Source organism: Crocodylus porosus, unplaced genomic scaffold (genome assembly GCF_001723895.1).
Source record: "Crocodylus porosus isolate Cpor-Errol unplaced genomic scaffold, CroPor_comp1, whole genome shotgun sequence".
In the NCBI taxonomy this organism is placed as follows: Eukaryota; Metazoa; Chordata; order Crocodylia; family Crocodylidae; genus Crocodylus; species Crocodylus porosus.
The window spans coordinates 10011657-10033189 of NW_017728942.1; the positions used below are offsets into that span (position 1 = coordinate 10011657).

Below are 21533 nucleotides of genomic sequence, written 5' to 3' on the forward strand. Positions count from 1 at the left end.
AGAGGTGGAAAAAAAAACATGAATAGCAAAACAAGCACAGGCCAGCATGAGGAAATTTAGAAACGACCCTTAGGACTATTTCAGGTCAGTGAGCGTGGTGCAAGATTTCAGTACAAAACCTATGGATGACAGTGCTCCAGCCAATGAGCATCTGATTTGCATGTGCAATCCCCATGACTATGCATGTAAAAAAAACCACGCATGTGCCAACGACCACAGAGGCGGGTTTCATTTGGCCATTACCCAACTGGTGCCTGCAGTCGTGGTAAGCACGCGTCTAGGTGCCGTGGGATATTTCACCGGCGACTGCCGCCAAGCCTAACAGCGGTGAAACTGAACCAATGGCTTACAAACAGCTCTTGAATACAGACGGTTTGACCCATTCGTCCTAGCTGCCGCACTGCCCCTCTCTGAGCCTTTCGCTCGTGCTGCTTGCTGATGCTCAGAAACCGGCCGCTCTTGGGAGTAGCCGCAGGATGGAAGAAGTTAGCAACACTAAAGCTCAAGCTGGCCTAATACCCAGGCCCCAATTCTCAAAGCTCTCCATGGATGGGACCCCGAGGAAGTTAGAGAGTCATGCTCTTTCTCTGCCTGTCCTGGTGATCTTCTCTGGCAATTATGCTCTTAAAAATCCCACAAGAGCCATTGCCTCCTGCAGGGTAGCTTGTAGGAACAGGGCTCAGAGATCTCTCAGTAGGGCCCTGGTGTTGGCAACCCCTGCCGGTAGAGCCTAAAAAATAATGGGCAAAGCTCACTTCTTGCAAGTAGCGATTTCCAGAAGGGGTGAGCAATGTTGGGCAAGCCAGAGAGACTCGGGCTCCTTGGCTGCAAGGGTGTCTTAGAAACTGCACTCGTCGTCTTTGCAGGAGCTGCCCCCAGCTACAGAGAAGATCTGGAGATAAGTCAGCAGCAAAAGCAGGAGAGAAAGGAAAGGGTGGAAGGTCAATACAGAAAGACGCTGGGAAACTTCTCCCTGCAGCTGGAAGCAAGGCTCAACACCCTGGTGTTGGCCGAGCAGCTGCTTCTCCTCCCACCTCCCCGCAACGACAAGGTCCTTGAGACAGCCTGTTTCTAGTGCCAGCAAAGCTGAAAGAAAAAAAAAAAAAAAATAGCTCCTGAATGCTCAACAATTAACCTTGCTGCTAACGAGTGCTGGCAAAAGCAGCCCAGGCAGACATCACTGTCTATTCGCTCTCCTGGAGTAAATGCTGCAAAGGCAGCAGCAGCATAAGCATCCCTCAGCTTGAAGGACCAGCCCCAGGCATGGCCAGGCCTCTGGGTCCCCAGGGCTGCTTGATCCTTGGCCTCAGTTGAGACCACTAGATGGGATGGCAATGCGTGCCAGCTGCGATGCCATTTCCACGTCGGCCAACACCTGTCTGCTAGCAACGGGACTGACGTCAGCCACCCGTGGCACGCAGGCAGCCAGACAGCTGCAGGGCGGTGCCATCCCTTTGAAGTAGGGACATTTCTACCCTGGGCACAGACAAACGGTCAATTTGTACTGAGCTAAAAGGGAGCAAGACCTATGGTAACCGGCCATCTGTCCCCTCCTACCCTGTGGTAAGTGAAGGCTAACCCCGACCTCCTCGCTCACTCCCTGCAGCTGGGCTGTCTGTCCCCATCCAACGCTCTGTACAGCACCTGGCACAACCAGCCTCTAGGAATTAATTCAGTAATCCTAACAATTTGAACCTGGACTCAATCCCACAAATGAAACCCTTTCCATGACCAAACCCAGCTGCTATTTTCGAAAGGTTAACCCATCCGTTTCCAGGGGATCAGCCACGAGGAAATCTGCTCAAGGCAGAGCTTCCACCAGCAGGACCATTCATCCCAAGCAAAACTGAGCACCAGCCCTCGGGAAACAAGCCACACACAGAGCAAGAAGCAAATGCAAGAGGCTACGAGCCCATTCCTTAAATACATTTTAAAAAAATCCTCTAGATGCCTGATGAGAGCTTAGAAAGTCATTGGAAGCAGAAACATCTCAAGCCTTCCTGGCACTTTAGAAAAGACTCAACAGCCAGATTTATTTTTTCCTCTATTTTGAAAGCACATCCCCTTTCCCTGACAAAGCTGAACCAAGCATGCGAGAGGCAGTGAATCAAAAAGAAAGATCCTTCCACACTGCAACAGTCCTTGGAAACACAAGAGCTGGTGCAATAGCAGCACTTTATTTTCAGAGGGGGAAAATACTCATTTCTAAGGTCTACACAACATGATGCAAGGAAGTGGAAGTCTTCAGTCAAGAAAGCTACCTCCAGAGAGAGATCAGGATATAAGATCACTTTTTGCAGTCCTGCAAAGATTTTAGGCGTTTAGTCTGCAAGCTGTTGCATGTAAAAGAGTCCCAATTTCCAGGCACGTCTGCCTCTGTAGAACAGTTGGTAAGAGCTGCACCATAGCCCCGTTTCCATGACGGAGCTCAGGTTTTCGACCAGTCTCCCCACTGATGTGACTAGCAAAACTCCCAGGCTCCTACCACCTTGAGATGAGGGTGGAAAGCTCCTAACAAGCATTGGCTAAGGATGAACGGATCTATTGAGAGTGGGTATGCCAGAGCAGATAGGGTGGGATGATGGAAAGGGCCACAGCAGGGAAGAAAAGAGAAAAAGTCTATTTACACTCAGGAGTCCTTCAAGCTAGAGGCCAAGTGTCAGGCCTACACCATGTCAGTAAATTTTGCACCATATGCCTCTAAAATATGTAAGTGGAGACCCCAACAACATGGCTCCTATTCCTGCTCCAGAAATGCAGATGAGACCCCTCGTTGTCTAAAAGAAAAATCAAGCACAACAAGGGTTTTTCATCCCTTATTTGCCAAGCACAGATAGAAGGATAATTTAGGCAATGCTTCTTGTTGCAGTTTGTAAAATCAATAGTACTATTGGTCTTTGATGACGCAAGAGAGTGATCTTGGACGCGGGTGTGCACTGCCCTTCTCCCCATTCAACAGCCCATGTACTACTATCACGGGGGCATGCCATTTGTTTTTCTCCTCTCATTTACTGGCATGATCAAGAAGCAGAGAAGGGAAATGCCATAACAATATTTACTCAAAAGCCATGTTTTAGGGATGTATTTGGTAGCCGTGTTGGTCCAAGACAAAAAGAAATGCAAAGAGCTCTTGGTTCAGAGATGATACCTTTTATTAAAGCAAATAAGACACTGCAAAAAAAAAAATTTAAAAAAAAATGTTAAAACACTGCGATTTCTTAGTTGGTCTAATAAAAGGTCTGTGAACCCAAATCATCTCTGAACCAAGAGTTCTAGATTTTTTCATTACTCAAAGCCAGACTTGCTTGTTATGCCTATCTGGAGAAACTAAATTTGTATTGAAGTATTATTTCAACTTGCAGCCAGAAATTCCCTTTTACTGACAAAATGGTTTGGAACAGCCTGTTCCCAAGTGAGATACAAGAAACACTTGGGAGATTGATTTCAGAAAGGGCTTCACAGACTAGCCTCCCAACCAGCTCCGAGGCACGATGCTGGGCTATGCCTTGAAGTGGAGACAAAAACATTCACTTTCCCTGATCCTTGCACAATAAAAGGACTTATTCTGAAACCCAGAAGGTCCCTCCAAAGCCATTTCTCTCTGTCTCAGTGCTTGTCATCCACAGCTTCCCAAGCAGGCTAAAAAATAAATTAGCAATGAAACCCCCTTGGGTCCCCAAATCATTAGGGAGGTGATGGCAACTGGCTGGAAGCACTGCAGATCCAAGATTGCCCTCTTCTTGAGATCTCTTGAGCATATTATAACCTTTGCAGCAGCATAATGCTGGCTGTTGTGGTTCCTCTGCTTTACCCGGGGCAGGTTTGGGTGTTGTGTTGTGTTGTGGCAGGGTGGACGGTGTAGTTTTGCTAAGAGGTTAGACACTAGTTTTGTAAGGGATGGTTTAGATAGGGATGATCCTGCTTCAGACAGCGGGTTGGACTAGATGCGACCTCTGGAGGTCCCTTCCAGCCCCATTTCTCTAAGAGCAGAAGGCACAGGGGCTATGATAGGAATTGGATGGCCAGTATAGGTCACCAGCCACTAGTCATCAATACCTCCAGTCTTGACACTCGTGCCACTCCCTGGAAATACTATGGGAAACCTCAAGGCAGCTGTATTAAGGAGCACACTTGCATGTCTCATAACCCCAAGGGAGGGTCGCTGAGCCCAAATCTGGAAGTACTGCTATTAATCCCATCTCCTGCTCCATCACCTGTGCTGAATTGCAATGTGAAAACCCCTGCAAGACTAACTAATTTGTTGGCTGTTTATGCAGCTGCACAGTGCTGAGCCACACTGCGCAGCTGGGGGCCAGTCACACCCGACGGGGAGATGACAGACGTGCAAACCTATGGTGGTAAAGATGGGACACGAGCCTAAGCACAGGTCTGCCAGCTGCCTTCATTTCACTTGGGTTCACCTCGAGCTAGCTTGGTAGTCCTGCTTTGCTCCCTGCCAAGCATCTTTCTGCAGCACCAAACCATGACATCATTTGGAAATATATAAATAACTCGGGAGAGTTTTAGGGTCAGACAGCAGAGTTCAGCAGGTCTGGATGGAGGCACATTGCCACACTACAGATACAAATCGGTGTCTTTGGAATAAGATGTACCCCTGGCTAAGGTCTTTCTACCTCTGTTTATGCAGCCAGGCATTTGTGCTCCACTTATTGCTGAATCTGAGCCCTCTGAAGAGCGACACTATACAACTCCACCCCACAGCCTGACCAGCATTTATCTTTTAGATACATTCCCACTCATCCCCCCAGAAATATCTGCAAGGTTATGAACCCCTGTCCCAGTATCCTGGATAAAGACCTTTGTCCATTATGATGCTGGCTAAATTAATGGATCTGCTATGGCTTTGTTTTTTCCTATCCCTGCATAGGGCTGCTTCATACTATTGGCCTTGTAGAATAGGTGCCCCATCTTACCCGAAACGTGGTTGAATCTCAAATCACGAGATCACAGCACGCGACCTGCTGAACATCACTGCGTTCAAATCCACGTGTCATCACTGTGATAGGATCTGCTCTCGTCATGCCCGACTTCAAGGTCGCATTGGGAGGTCTCGCTTTCGAGGGAGCTAAATGCAACTACAATTTGACTTTAAAGCGAGGAGACAGAGACAGACCTATCGCCATGTCTGGTGCTTTGGGAGTTTTTATTGGCTCATTCAAGCAGAGCTGACAGAGTTGCTGCAATATAATATACCCGAGTTACAGGGACACCCATCGCATGGGTTTCCTTCCAGTCTGTTGACTCAGCTGATATCAGCCCTGCTGTCAGGGTTTGACATCCTGCAGGCCAACTGCACCAAGCTTGGAGTTGCTCCGCACAGCCTGAGCAATTTGGAGGGCGAAGGGAACATGACTGAGAGCTGGGTGGGGGGAAACCGTAGCAAGTAGCTAACACCACAGCTGCCTGAGGACTCATGCACCAAAACAGGAGAGAGACTCCGTGCAACACCGTGTTGGACAAGCAAAAAACAACCCTGGGGCACAGCTGCTTCCACCACCGAGTGGACTCCCAAACTGGTTGCTGCTGTCGCTTGTATTTGCAAACAGAAGTTGGGATTTTGAGTGCTCTCGATGCTCCGTCCAGATGCACAAGGGATACAGGCAACCTCCAAAAACCTTACCTGGTGTCTTCCTGCCACCTTCCCTTCCTCACTGTGTCCTCTCAGAGTTCTGGCCTCCCTCAAAGTCAGGCTGCAAAGCTAAATCAGGGCTCTCTTTGTAGGCCCAGGATAAAAACAAAAAAACAAAAAAAAGCAGATTCCTGGCCACAATGTCATTTGTGCACCATGAGCTCATATTCTTTACAGCAAAGGTGTCTAACAAGTCCCTTTAGTTTGAGGCAGAAGGTTGCTGGTGGATTATTCAGAAGCAAACTCCACTACAGACCTTGAAAAGAGAGGGGTTTTCTCCAAGAGCAAAGAAAATGGAGCTCCCCATTCCCAACCAAGTGAGCTCCGGCACGAAGTTTGCAGAACAAAAGGTCGAGTGTTGTTAGAAACCAGCGGGCTCTCAAATGCAAAGACGTGAGCTGTTCTGGTAGCACCCAAGTGAGGTCAGCCTGACCCAGTGAAACACACGGCGGGGTCTGCGGAGATTCAGAGGTCGGACTATACGGAGGACTCCTACTACATAGGACAGCAGACAAGGATAGCTTTGGAGTAAGAGTATTGGGTGCTCTGCTCTTCATACCTGCATCAATGCAATTGCTTACTAGAGTATTCGGGTCCAACTTCTTTTTTTCCCTGCACATGGAGTGATAACAAGGACTAGTAACATAAGCACTGCAGTCACTTACTGCTACCTACTCTTCATATCATTCAAACATCTCTTTTGCATCACATACCCACAATTGCCCTGCTAAATGAAGGAACTGGCTGTTACGCTGGCACTAAACCATGGATGGCTGTGCCTATAAAACCTAGATTGTCTCAATTTTCCCGTTTTCAGAAGCACAGGACCACATTACAATGGGAAGCCCCTTAAGAGGGGGACAACTTACAGTGTGTTGAGGTTCTTCAGTCTCTTGAAGGCTCCAGGCTGGATCTCTTTGATGTGGTTGAAACGTAAATCCCTGAAAGCAAGAAGATTTTGATCAATGCATGCCCGACAGAAAGATGATTTATGAGCATGTCATCATCAGCACTTTAGCTTTCCACATGTGAAACCTGAAGGAGCTAGCAAAATGAAGGCAAAATATCCTTTCAGAAGGTAGCACTACATGCACAGGATCCTTTTCTTAAGCAGACGCGCAGCTGCCATGTTTTGAAAGGAATCAGGCAATCAATTTATACACAATTACCTGGTCACAAATGGTTTGAACACTGAGATGCCACATGCCATTAGCAAGCATACTTGCTCAGAGGTGCTGTCTTGCACATTCAAACGAGGCAAAGCTACCTAAACCATACGCTGTTCCTCTTTGCTAGGGTACCAGCCGACCTGTGCTTTTATAGTCTTAGAAAGAGGACGCGACATTTCCAACCTGAGTTTGAAGGGAACATTTTCAGTGGCAGCTGCATAGCAGCACCCATCTAACCCCAGACTTGCATGCAAACTCCTGCATCATGGCCTCAAGCTGCAGCATGGGAAATTTAGTTTGGAAAAAAGGAAATTTCTGACTAGGAGGGTGGTCAAGCATTGCAACCAGCTGCCTAGAGAAACTGTGGCATTGCCATGCTTGGAAGTTTTGAAGAGCAGGTTGGACAGACACTTGGCCGGGATGGTTTAATCAGGGATGACCCTCCCTGGAGCGGGGGTGGTGGGGGAAACTACATGGTCTCACGAGGTCTCTTCCAGCCTGAGTTTCCTATGATCTTATTCCTGCACGCATAAAGGCATGTCCCAAAACAGAGATGCATGTGCAGGGCTACCCAGGTGTGTAGACAGCTTTGTGGACTCGCTCTTTCAACTCCAGCCAATTTTACTTATTTTGCCCTAAAATAGTTCAATCTGGCTGACTGGCCTCATGTAACAGGCATTTCTTATTCTGCTCACAAATGCTCCGGGAATCAATGAGGTTTATTGCTGTCTCCAATTTCAATTTATGCCAACTCCAATTAGAGTGAGTCCGGGGTGGGGGCTGGCAAATGTAAAGGGGTGGAACTACACTGACATGAAGTCTAAAACTATAGTCTTGATTGCTAATTGGATAAGAGCCAAATGACTTAACACGTTTGACCAAGTAGAAAACAAGGCTATAAGAAATGTCTGTTGACCCAAGTCCCACTACAGTGCAAGCTTTTGCAAGACAGAAAACAACACGCATGAAATGAGAGACCCCACCACAACCGCACACCACCTAAAACAGAACAAGGGTGAAGAAGTTTTTGATCTTATTCTATTTGCTTTAGTTGACACTATAAGGTTCTTTGGCTAAATCTTATATCTTTTATTAGACCAACTCAAATAGTTGGAACAATTCTTCTTTGCAAGCTTTTGGGTATAAATACCCTTCGTCAGGCTGAGGAAGCATCTGCAGTTGGTGTTGCCGTCGGAGAAGCTTCAGGCATTTCATTCTTGAAGGATGCATTGAATTTTTCCCCTTAAATGAACAGAAAAAATGATTTGCATGGATTTTCAAGCATATGTTGTTCCAATAAGGGGGCAGGGTAAGCCTTTAATTTCAGGTGCGAGTGTCAGATCCCCTGGAATCCTATTTACAGCACTTTAAAATATGCTAGAACCTCAGAATTTTTTTTTCCTGATGATGCTTCCATTGAAAAACAAGGAGTCGGTGAGGTAAGAATTTGTTGTGGAAATGAGAAGTCTGCCAACACGTGCAAGTTTTTGTGATGCTTGGATGAACCGTAAACCGGGTTCGGTCAGAGTGGTAACGTTTCAACTGGCAATTTGTGGAGGTGAGTGAATTTTTTTTTAACCAACATTTTTTCCTGCTGAAAAGTGAGGTTGATAAAGCAATCAAATACCAAAGTCCCTGGAAAATGACCTTAGATTATGTGTTACTTTTTGATAGAACATCCCAAACTAAAAATGCGTGTCTTGATTCAATCATAAATTTCAAATTCTTGCCTTCTGCTGTTTTTTCCTCTCTCCCCTCTGAACCCAATACAATGAGTGCCATTACAAGACAACGCAGTGCTACCATTGAAAACCCTCCAAACTGAAACAACCTGGAATATTTTAATGGCTTTTTCCAAAAACTAGTTTGCTGGGTTTTGACCCTCTCTGCTGATGTGCCTAATGTTTAATTATTGCATTGCTCAAAATGCAGAAGGCAGAGTAGATAGGCATCTTTATAGACTAACTGAATAAAATATATAGGCTAGCTTGTTCAAAATGCATTTTCCCCCATATTGGCTGCAAAATCGGCTTATGGGTGATTTTCTACATACTATTGTCTTGATCTTATGAATTTGGATGATGCACACTGATCTGGGTGATGGCAGACTCTATACACCTGAATAAAAAGAAGGGTGGCATTGCAACTCGTTTGCTATTCTCTATAGTCTTGCTAAGAGAAAGTGAGGAAAGGTTAGCAGTGAAGAAACGCTAACTTGATGGACACCTTGTTGCATGCGCATGAAGGCCTCATTCCCCCAGGGGCCTGCAAGGAGCTGTGTAATTTGTTCAGGCAGCTGGCTACAGGTAACGGGAAATATAACAAATAAATGGGAGGAATACGTCAGGGTGCAGGCTGAGTCGGCTGGCGCTTCAGAGGGACAGCGGGAAGCAATCAGTGAAGTGTAAAACACGGTTTAGGTCAGACGGTAATTTAGGTCAGACAAAAAGATTAGAAACAATTAATTGGTTCTGGTCAACACAACTAAATGCTTTCATTTTGCAGTATGCCTTCTCCCTCGCTCTCCATCTCATACCCCCTTGCGCCAAATCAAGCTCCTTGCAGACTCCTCCTTGGAAACAACGAAGCAAGTGAAGGTCTCAGCCGCCCACGTCCCCTTTTCACAGCACGGTACCACTGAGGTTTCCCCTTCACAGTCTCTAATTCCCGACGCAAATCCACTCTGCTTTGCAGTTGAGACCACACGCTGACCCTAGTCCATTGACCTGTGTCAGCCCGTGAAAACATGCCAGAGCCTGAGCTTGCATCGCTGGCGCCCTGGCCGGCAGACTCCTGGGAATGCAAAAACTTGCTCCGGTCTCCATGGCTGGAAAGCAAGAGCCCCTTGTTTGGCTCTGCAGCTAGCAACAGATCTCACGGACTTCCAGCAACAAAATGCTTCTGGAAAAAATCAGCCCATCGTCTCTTATGGGAAGAGGCTGCTGCATAACCACATTCATCTCCTCCAGCTCCTGGGCCAACCCAGCAAAAACACAAGTATATGCCTCCCAGGTGAAAAATCATGAGGCCACCCACCAGCAAAACATTACATAGCCCAGGACCCCACTGTCCCACTGCTCAAATCCAGTTTAGTTTGGCGTCAGCCGCAATCGAACCCCTTCATACAACGAACACGTCATGAAGACAAAAGCACTCGGAACGATATTCTGCATAAGCTCGCCAACTCCAAACGGGGAGCTAGCCTCTCAGCCACCCAAACCTCTGCCCTGGCTCCCAGCTTGTCCTGTGCCAAGCATGCATGCCCTGTGTAGGAGAGATCTGGGCACGCGAAGCACCTTGACCCCTTTCTGAACGATAGCTGCCGATGCATCACAGGATGCCTGAAGCCCGCCAGCCTAAGCAGCACGTGCCCGCTGGTTGGCATCGCCCCGCCTGACATCAGAAGAGCAGTGGCCGGCGGGACAGAACGACTGAGACAAACTGAAAACGTGAGACACCCGCCGTGCGACCACCCAGCAGCGCACAAATGTCTGTATTCACTTCCTCACCAGCACCCAAACTTGACGCCACAGCTGAGGAGACATGACTACGGATGCAGGAGAGGCAAAAAAAAATACCCGATGGTGAAAAAATGGACGTTTCAGCAGCCAAGTCCTTATCAGAGGCTAACCAACCATGGTTATAACCACTTACATACTGGAGTCAGATGCTCCAAGGAATGAATGAAGTGGGGCTATACTAGGGGTTTAACCCCTGCGACTGCGGCACAGCCTCAGACTGTGCAACACCTGCTGCTTGAAGGCATGGGTACAATAAAAGACTCTGCAAAGCACAACAAATGAGCAAAAGCATGTAAAATGGTCAAATGTGGTATAGACACATGAGAAGGACCTCTTCAGATGGGATTTGCAAATGAGTTCAAGGGGGCTGGAGCCCACAGTCAACTGCAAAAAAAGAATCAGTGAAAAAGGCAGCTAGGAGCTGGAACCAGCTTCCAAGAGAAGTGGTGCTGGCTCCTACCCTGGGGGGCTTTAAGAGGTGGCTAGATATACACCTTGCTGGGGTCATTTGACCTGGTACTCTTTCCTGCCATGGCAGGGGGTCGGACCCCATGATCTGCTCAGGTCCCTTCCAACCCTGGAAACTATGAAACTATGAAAAAGTTAGATACCTAATTTCCTTATGCTTCCTTGAATACCCTGAGGGAGGGTCTCTCCACAACATGCCTTACTATATAATATATCTCCCTTAATATATATAATAGTACATATAACACCCATAGCATCTAAGGGCAGGACAGACAGGCTGGAGACATGATGTCTGTGCCTCAAAACTTGAGTGCAGACAAGCGTTCCCATCCCCTTCAATGACCTCTCTCTCCCCATCTTTCATTATAGCAGTCAAATACCTCTCATTCCCCCTCGCCCTTCAGGGGTACTGCCTGTCCATTCATATTCCTGCCCACGTATAAAGTCAGCTTTGGGGTCATGAGGTCCGTGTCTCAGCCTTGGAGTAACTGGGGAAGGGATGGGGTGGAAAGCCGCTCGGGGACATGCCTATGCTGTGCCTACATTTGATGGCTAGCTTCCCTGCTGGGGCCTCATCCCTCCTTACACAGAAGTGCTTTTCTCCCCCGCCTCCAGGGTACTGTCTCTGAGACCTTCAGGTTTCCTTAAACTAATAAGCATGCTTTTCCCGGGGACCCACCACACAGCTTCTCCCTCGCCAGCTTGTCCCCAGCTGCTTTCGATATTAGCAGCAAACCTCCCTCGTGTTTATTTTCACCTCCCACCCCCCCCCAGCCTGGGATCTGCAAAGTGCAGGGTGGGGAGGGGAAGGGAAGGGGGGGATAGTCTGATTTAACTCTCTCGTGTCTGCACGGGAGAGCGAGCTTTGGCTTTGCAATCCATACCGCTATGGTAGTGCCTTGCAGTGGTGCCTCCGACGCAGCCTGGCATGCCCAGGATTGCAGTATCATTGAAGCCAGCCTGCTGGGGAGAGCCACCGTCCTGCCCCAGCACTAACCCCCACTGGACAACAAGCAGGTGACACTGGCTGACTGGGGGGTTAATCTGATCTAAGCCTTATGTGAAAAAGCTGTAGCTGCAGCGGGGAAGCCAGGTTGAAATAAGCAGATGATCTAGGACCTGCTACAGGAATAAACCCTCCACCTTTCCATGCAACTCCATGAAGTTTATCCCAGGAAGCATAAAGCACTATACCCAGAGGGCTGGGAAGTCAGATGCTTGCAGTGCCACCCAAGTACTAATGCTGTCTGCTTTTGAACCGCTCAGCTGTTATCATCCTGTAAATCATTAAGCTGAGTAATTCACAGCAGGAGGACACAAAGCAATCAGTGGTTCTTATTAGCCATTTTCCTTTGTGTTTAATCTATTTCGGCATTTACAGAAGCATTGATCACCACGATGCCTAGGCAGATAATCACCTACAAGAACCATTTAATGCAAGAATATCACTAGGTAGGCCCTGTAAATTATTGCTAGTATTGAACTGGCAAGAGTATTACAGTTTCACAAGAATAGTCTCCCAGGCCATTCAGAGTAGAACTGAATGCAGACCCAATCTTTATAAGCAAAGACCTGGCTCTTAGGGACTGTATCCAGGCAGAGAGAATCGGAGAGGGCTTTGAGGCAATCCTAGACCATTTTGTGGGAGAAAAACATTCAACTATTTTTAAGTAAACTTCAAGCAAGTAAGAGCCCCGCAGGCTGACTGCCTCCACGTATGCACGGATTGCACAAGCCGGGCAGGTGCCACTGCTCTGCCAACAGACTTGCAAGGCATGCCACACAGGGGGACAACAAGCCACATGGGAGGAAAGCTGGGGCTTCAAGATCTATTCAGTCTTGGCCTTTTCTGCTCAGGCTACCAGATCCACAGAGAAGCTCCCAAAAGCATTTCCACTGCGTTTCCCTCACTGAGCTTCACACAGAGAAAGCGAGGGCTGTTATCCTTATTTGACTAGCATTGCATGGGACACTTGACATGGTAACCACGAATTTAGGAGTAAGAGACAATAAATGCTCCTAGGTGCTGAATAAGAAAAACCCAACATTTCCTATTGCCTTTTAAGTATTGCCTATTGGTCCTTGTTTGATCGATAAGGATGCTAAGAGATGTTTCTTCCAATGTGCCATCTTTGGGTCTCAAGGAGGGTCACCCCCAATGCCCGTCAAGGAAGCCGAGATGGGGAGCAATACCGTAGCAAGTTCCGATAAAGCGGAGCACAGTCCAGGATGAATCTGCAGAGGTGGGGATGGAAGAGGGTGAAAATTCAGGCTTCAAAAAAAATCACCCAGAGCAAAAGGTGGCTCTCGCTTGCTTTTACTGCCGCATGACTCCACCTGTAAGTTCAAGGGACAAAAATTCGCCATCGTAAAATCAGCATCCTACGACAGCCAGACTTCCAGACCAGCCCTTGCTCCGGTCAGCATCCCGAGTGGAGGGCCGGTTCTCAACTGTGCTCTATGCTCATTATGACACGCAAGGCAAAAACATTTCAAAACAACCCAGCAGCCAATATCCCAAGCTATTTCCAAAACCTGGCCCGAGATGAAATATTTTTATGGAGTGACTCAGTGGAGTGTGGGGAGATGGCTGTCCTTGAAACAAAAGATGTCATCTGGGGCTAGCAACAACAATGCGCCCTTATGCACTCCACATGCAACACTTCTAGGAATCCCTTCAGATGTTCCTAAAAACACTTGCCTTGCCTTTCTGAGCACTAATTGCTCGGCTGGCACGGTCCCGAGGAGCTTGGGATTGGACAAAGTATTGGAGAGGGTCTCAAGAGAGCTGGATTGCAAAGGAACAGTGGAGTGAAACACGGACTACAAGCACTGGCACAGAGTTCACCCTAGGGATGCTTTCTGCATTAAGGCCCGAACCTCTCACCTCCTGCAAACTGACATTGCTCCATTGCAAGTCACGGATCCATGCTCATTTATTGCCTCTGACAGCGTGACCATTTCTGTTTCACCTGGAATACTTGGCTAGCGTTGCATGAGACGCTTGACATTGTAACCAAGAATTTGGGAGTAAGAGACAATAGTCTGGAACACCCCTAGGTGCCGAATAGGAAAAACTCAACGTTTCCTATTGCCTTTTAAGTAGCATGGGTGGTATGTACATCACTGAATCACAAAATCATCTAAAATGAGGGTGGGAAGGGACCACAGGAGGTCATATCTAGTCCAACCTTGGACCATAGGCCCATCTCTAGTGACAGCAGGAGCAGCACTTTGAACTTCATCCCCCACAAAAGCCCCACTCACCCAGCTAACAAATGATCTCCCAGTTATTGTACTGGGGACTGATGTAGTAGAGGCAGGAGGTTGGTGGCCCCGTTAGGACTTGGAGACCCACACATTCCTCAGCTGGATCTGGGACAGAAGTTCAATAAACCGATTTAAACTAAATTGGTCAAGTCTGATATTACATCCATCCAGGTTTATCTTAAACCAGTTTTGGCCATTTTGAAACTGGTTTATGTGCACTGAACCTCTGTTGCGTTACAGATTTGAACCAGTTTACGATCATTTATACTGGTGCATGTATAATTTCTGTACCTAGCCCTGGTCTGCTTGTTGGATTCCTCGCTCTGACATCCAGGTTGCATTAAGTTTCATGTGCATGGCTCCTTTTCTCATGCAGACAACCCGAGTCCCTGTGGTAGTCTACTGCATAGTCCAGTCTTAGGCTAACACCTCTAGTGACCACCCCTTTGGGAAGAGAACCCCTTCAGTGCTAGCCAAGGGTGGGGGGGGTGAAGAAGTGGTCTCAGGAATAAATATTTGGTCTTACTATTAGCAGATTATGCAGCAAACTGCTGACCCAGGCAATCCCTACTAATGCAAACTATTAAATGTTAACAGCAGCAATTGGTCCTCTTTTGCAACTAGGAGATTAGGGTTGGATCCTGATCAAAGCAGATAAGCCTCTTCGTGGGAGGGCAGCAGGGCTTCCTCAATACGCTGCATCCTCCCTGCCTCGGGACGCTGTCCGAGCCCAAGAAAGACAGCTCTTCCCTCCTCCTGAAACGCAGACACCAGCACTGATCCTGGAGCATCATTTTATTGCTCCTGAGGGATCTAGGCAGTAAGATAAATTAATCCCCATCAGGGGAACCAACAGGCACATGGCACTTGCCAGCCTAAGATGAATGCCTGCTGCGTGCTTTCATATTGCTTCTCCAGCAGCTTGGGCATCAGCTTTTCTGAGGCCACAACTGACTAAGCGTGCACACGTGTACATACATGTGCGCACACAGACACTTGCTTAGAGAAAGATGGTAGGGATACCTCCCCCACCCATTGCTGTAGCACTGTTACCTCCTGGAGGACACACAACAGCTGTTTCAAGGCACGCAGCAAAGAAATCCTGTGGTTTAGGATAGCAAATGATCCTGGAGAAGCCATGGGGCTGGGGTGGGGATTGGGTAAACAGGAGAAACAAATATCCATCCTGGAACTAGTCCCATGGGACACTATGCAACCCATCGTCACAAGTTCAGGCCCCTGATTTTCCAGCTCATTCAAAAAAAAAGACAGGAATTCTCCCAAAAACTGGGGAAAAAGGAGAGAGTATTGAATCATCTTTCCCGCTTCCTTCTCATAAACAGACTTCCCTCTGCAGTGCAGAGAGAAGAGCCTGGCCAATGCTTAAGGCTTTAATGAGGATTAATTAAATAGCCTAACAGGACAAGATCACACCTGGCATGTCCAGTGCGGGGATACATGTTTACAGGCTGTCAGACAGACACAGACAGTCCTAAGCAGTTCTCCTCATTCCTCCCTCCCATCCACCGCACAAAACAATACTTGGAGAAAAAATCTGAAGCCATTCCTGAACCCCCACCCCTGCCCCCAAGAAAACCTCGCAAACTCGCTCCGTGCCATTTCTGATAGCGATGGTATTTCATTTTCTGCCCAACATTTTACCCGCAAGGACCCCAAAGAGGATCAAAGCCATGCATACAGCTTTGCCACTGAAAATGCAGCCACCTCTGGGGAGGAAGCAAGCTGCTGAGTGGCAACCTGACACAGCACACTGAACAACCGTGGAGGAAAGGCAAAGGTTATCCAACTGGAAACCCATGCACAAAAAAAAATGCAGAGTTAGCAACAGAGTCTGTGAAGAGAGATGGAAAGATGGAGTCACCTTTGCTTGGGGCTAGCAGTGAGTTCACCTCACAGGGGTTTGTGCCCTGGGCTAAATGTAGTGAGAACTACTTCTCTATGGTGTGCTGTGCACAATGCAAAGGAGAATAATCCATGTATCTAATAGGACTGGGATTCATTAGCCACCAGGCACATGGAAGTTCTTCTCACCGGCCCCTTCTCCCCAGACCCACATTTCAGAGTATATTGCTTTAAATGCCAGAAATGGCTTAAAAAGTTAACGACCTATTGAAAAATTTCAGTGAGTGTATGCTTCACAGCTGTTGCCTTTCCTTGGGCTCTTGGCTACAAACACTGCCCGGGTCCCAGGGGTAAGCAGCACATCACATCTGGATAGCCATGCTCCAGTTGAACAGACAGCAGCCAAAATACAATTGCGGCGATACTGCGCTCATTTTTAGAGCTGACTTGCCCGCATACATACAACCATTACCGCCATCCTGGTTCGGATAAAATGAACAGGCTTCATTAGCAGAAATGGATATCCCATTGCTAAAATCAGATGCTGGTCCAGATTCTTAGCTAGACCCAGCTGGGATGGAGGTTGCAGGAGGGAAGGGAAGAGATGGGAACCAGAAGGGATCCAGTAACAGCTCATCCATCCTAGGACTGGCTCTAAGTTTAAAGGCTGCGGTAAATTATGCCAACTGGCTACAGACACAAAGGAGCCGTCAGCTAGCGGCACACTGCATGTTGTGTACAATCCCCATTGCCTACATTTACAATCCCCATTGCCTACACTGGATGCAAGAGAGGAAGACAGACATGAGACACACAGGCCCTGCAAGGCTTGTGCAAGCCAAGGGACCTGCAGCTGCTCCTGACTGGTCAAGCTGTACAGACAACAGGGCTGAGGCTCAGCACGGAGGTGCCTGGTTCATACTAAGGTTTGTTCTGCTCTTACCAAGACAGGGATATGCAAAAGATCACAGCTCCACCATTTGCTTTGCATTCTACTTAAAACAACGTTCACGTTCACCTGCTGATCAGGCGAGAACGAGGGGTGACTGGAATCGGGGCATGTGGGGTATGCAAGTTGTGCTCTTTGCTCCATAGCATCTCTTAAATGGCATGTGAACAATTAAGTGTTTGCTTGTTTTTTACAAATTCAATTAAAAGCTGCCCATCAGGTATGTTCATCTTAAACAGTATTGCTTAAGGCACCCCATACCTTTGCAGTGATCCAGGAACAGAAAATATTTCACCTGGACCAGGTCAGCTTAAATCTTTAGGTATGACCAAAATGAGCTTCTGTTTTTAATTTTACAGGACATATTAAAACCAAGTGATTCATGCATTTCCTTTGACGAGTCTGAAGCACTTTCCCCAATGAAGTATGTCTCCCCCCACACCATGTTGGGACTGTTTTTTGATTCACCATCTACAGTCCATGCCTGTATAGTCACATTCAGGACTTGGCATTTAAAAGCCACTGCTTTTGTTTGCTGCCTGGGCCTGCTACATCAAGCAAAATTATCCAGGTATTCCAACCTTTGGGGCCTGGAAAGTGTGCGGATGCATTCACAACCAACTTACAGGAGAACTGGATACTGGAAGGTACCCAAGTCTAGCCCCTTCTTTCTTCATGCAGTCATGGTAACAGCATGCCTGAAAGTCCTGAAAATCTGGCTGGTTACACATGGTAAATCCTAGAGAGAGCTCAATCCCCTTTACAAAATGTGAAGGGAGGTTTGAACTGTCTGCATTAATCAGAGCACCTGGGAGGTGCAGTCACAGAGCAGGATCCCAGCCTGCAAGTCTCTGAACATATAGGCTGTTTCCCATAGGAGCTTATCTGAGACCATTACAGAATCTTTGTATGGAAAAAGTTTCCACGACAGAGAAAAAGTAATTGCTCCCATAAATATCCCTCTGCCTAATGCTAAGAAGTTCATAGAAAGAAGTGCAACTATTTAAATTGGATGTAGAGGTAAAATGCTGCCTTGCTATGAAAAAAAGACCAGTTAGTCTTCCCTCGTTATAATCCATTGCTCTGTTGCCACACGCCAGTAAGCGATACAAGAACTCTCAGCCACGAAACCCATAGACAACACAAGGCAAAGACTGTTTCCCTGAGGGTAAAGAAAGAGAATAAGGACAACTTAAATGGATTAACATTTTAAGGTGTGACACAAAAAAAAGCCTATTTGGTGACAGCTTGAATAGACGTGGTGGAAATGACTGTAAAGCAGATCAATGCAATGAAGATCTGCATAGGCAGACAATGTTCTTTGGATGAATCTGCATTGCAGACTGACCTTATAGCTTATAATGCCCATTTAATCAGAGGCCCATACAGGCCACTATAATGGTCCTCTGTGCCACTGAAAATACAAATTTCCCCACCAGGACAGTAGCAACAGTAATAACATTAAACCACACATAGCCAGCACTTGTGCTCTGGGAGGAGTTAGACACCAGAGGTTCATCTAGATGATACAACAGCTAAAAAAAAAATTAAAAAGTCAGTGGTTGCTAGCCTACCATCTACACTACGCTCTTGTTTCTGCCAGCAATGACTATGGTGGGAAACTGGGTGGAAAAAGCTAAAGAGACGCCCCAGATGAGCTCACACTTTGGTCCACAAGAGCAAATCCTTGGCTGGTTCATGTCGAACAAGTTTTGCGGTCAGCAACAGCCTAGCACAGGCCAGCTGCGTGTATAATGAACCTTTGGTAACTTCCTACTCTTTTGACACTGCCCAACTCTTCAAACTAAGATTATCTTTGCACTTTACAGATAAAGATCTTCTGGACAGCCAGACACACCTCCAATTTTAGAAATGGCATTTCTTAGACGTCCTAGGCAGTTGACTGTTTTACACGTCTTGCGATGAACTGTATACAAGCCCCAAAATGGCATTGACATGCTACATGCACCTCCCTTCAATTTTGCAGACCTTTGACTGCAATAAACCAAACCAAGTGTTTGTAACTGCCACCAGCCCCAAAAGTGCCAGCAACCTAGTGGATTTATAGAGATTCATAAGCTTTTATTTATTTATTTATTTTTCCATGGTTTCTCCCTAAAAGAAGCCTTCCTGTGGGGATTGGAAAGAAAAAAGTTAAAAGGAGAAGGGAGTGGTGTTTCGAAGCACAAGAGCACACACTTCTTCCAGACAGACCTGGATAGCTTCTCTCTCCACACTCCCATGCTTTCTCTTGCTGGAAACACACAGATTTCCTTTACATCAGCCCCATTTAATATGAGCTTTGGATAATCAAAGGTCACCCCTTGCAACCCTATGGGTTTTCTGTTTCTTCTAATCACTCTGTTAATTAGCAACAGAGGTTAAATAAGACAGTGTCTAAAAGGGAGGCTTTTGCTGTGCAAGCACAATCCTGTAGGAAAAGCACAAGGTAGAGCCCCTGCCTTTGCCTCTGGCTTTTCTTTCTTCGCCCCAAAGTCCGATCAGGTTACAAAGGCAACAAAATGCATCAGCTACTCACAGGATGTTGGTCTGCGGTGGGACATCGGGGATGTTTTCCAGCATCAGATGCATGCATCTTACTGTCGTCCGAAAGCACAAGCAGCGGCTAGGACAGGAGCAGGAGATGCCGGGCAAGAGGAGAAAAAGCAGAAAGCCTGGGAGAGCTGCAGACTTGACCAGCATGGTGTTTGCTGGCGTGCAGGCTCCCCGGTTCAGAACTGCAGGGAGCTGACAAGTTTCCCAGCCCCGAGTCCCCTCCTCCTAGACTTCATCACCATGTGTTTTCAATTAAAACAAGGCCCTAACATACATCATGCGAGAGCGAATTGCTCCCCCCTTCAGAGCTTATATTTGACACCCACAATCGCTTTCAACTTACACTTGCCTTGACTTTCAGCTGGAATAATGAATTAACTCCGCGCCTTCCCCTTTGGCACATTTCTTGGCTGGTTTAAAAATGTGAAGGAAGGGAAGTCTCTGGTAGACATTCATGAAGTCTGTTTTGTCGGGATGGGAGAACATATGGGTGCAGGTCTGGACTGGGTCGCAAGAGACCTGGGCTCCATTATTTTTAGTACAATCTTGGAGTAAATCCCTTAATCTCTGTCTTGGTCCCCCCCACTCCCCACTCCAACTTGGATCCCTTTTCCCTGAGCCTTTTTTTCTGTCTGGTCTATTCAGACAGTAAGCTGTTCAGGGCAGAAAGACAGTAGCGGCTCCATGCTACAAGCAACTAAGTCAGTAATATTCAACTAAGGCTTCTGGTGGTTTTAAGAGTTTGATCAGTCGTGACAATAAACTACATGCAGAGAAACAGCATTGCAGAGAACAGTATCACAGGCAACATACACTTAAACAGAAGGAAAATGGACTTGACAGCCTAATCAATAGCTCCTCAGCTGATTACTCATTGATCAAGGTGGCCAAATAAAATGCTTTGATACTGGGATGTCTCATCCACCAATTCAAAAAAATGCAAATTTAAGTAAGTTAAAGGCAATGAAACATAGCATAAACACAAGCCAATGAAACCCTTTCAAATGAGTAGGGGTTCAAAAGAGTGATGCTCTCTCCCCGCAAGCAGGGAAATGCAAATCCTAGCACTCATGTGTTATGTGACAACAAATTCAGGGAAGAAAGGCAAATCAGGTCTTCAGACTGAAGGTCTTAACTTTCAATATGAAGAAGCTTAAAGGGTTAAATAATTCTGAAACTTTTTCAGAGATGATTATATGCAAAGCCACAACTTGAGTGGGAAGCCCTGAAGTTCATTAAGGAATATGGCAATTCCAGAAACTCTGAGCAAGGCATCTTTCCAGGCTTCTGTCTGCAGGATCCATCCAAAGTTCCCATCAAGTCAGTCACCTTTCCCATCTTTAAACTGTAAAATAATTAAAATGACACAAAGTGATTAGCAAGAGCCCAATTTAAGTCTTCAAAACACAGGGAAGCTAGAAATGAAGGAGAGCCCTCCAGTCACTACAGATTCCCGCAATGGTAGGCTTCTCCGGATACAGGCATAGGTTCCTACACTATTGATGAATGAAAGGAGCTCAGCTTTCTCAGCCTGTATTTCCTTGCATTTATGTTTTCCCTTTCTCCCCAAGCTCTTGGCATTACTTCAGCCTTCTAGGGTTCAGAGATTTTCTAGCAATACTCCCCCTCCAAATCAGAGGATCAGGAAGCCGTTGCAGAACATTTCTAAAATAATTCCCATTGCACTAGCCAAATGAACCAACTATACAACAGCGTGCGGCTGTTGTGTGGGATCTGATCGTCTGGGCTTTTAAAGTAGTTGAAGGTAAAAGTCACTCACTTCTCTGCCAGAAAGAGGAGACGCACAGCGCCAGGTTTGTGCCTCTGCCCTCCAGCGAGCTGCTATTTATACTGGCACTTGCTTGAAAAAACGAGGCAAAACGTGGAGGCATGTTTCCACCTTTACTCTGTGGACTTGATTCTAGGGTAGTAAGTGTGACCTCTAGCGGCGAAACTCCCTCGCCTAATAACACCACGAATGGCTAATAAACCACTAGACGTAACGGGACTCTCCCAAATGAACAAGAAGTTTAAATTCTAATTTGAAACTAGTTTAAAAGTTGACCTATGCACTTGTTTCATAAAAA

At 46.8% G+C, this 21533-nt stretch overlaps 1 protein-coding gene across 3 annotated transcripts in view; it reads right to left on the reverse strand.

Annotated features, from left to right (window-relative positions):
* LOC109318850 (peroxidasin homolog) overlaps positions 1–19782 on the reverse strand; it is a 48241-nt gene extending 28459 nt beyond the window's left edge. For all 3 annotated transcript variants that reach the window (XM_019548269.1, XM_019548267.1, XM_019548268.1), the window contains exons 1-2: positions 19430–19782; positions 6520–6591 (exon numbers count right to left, since the gene is read on the reverse strand). In XM_019548269.1, the coding sequence (XP_019403814.1) occupies positions 6520–6591; positions 19430–19593 (236 nt within the window). In that variant the 5' untranslated portion in view covers positions 19594–19782. The remainder of the gene's footprint in view (positions 1–6519; positions 6592–19429) is intronic.
* Between the last annotated feature and the right edge of the window lie 1751 nt (positions 19783–21533).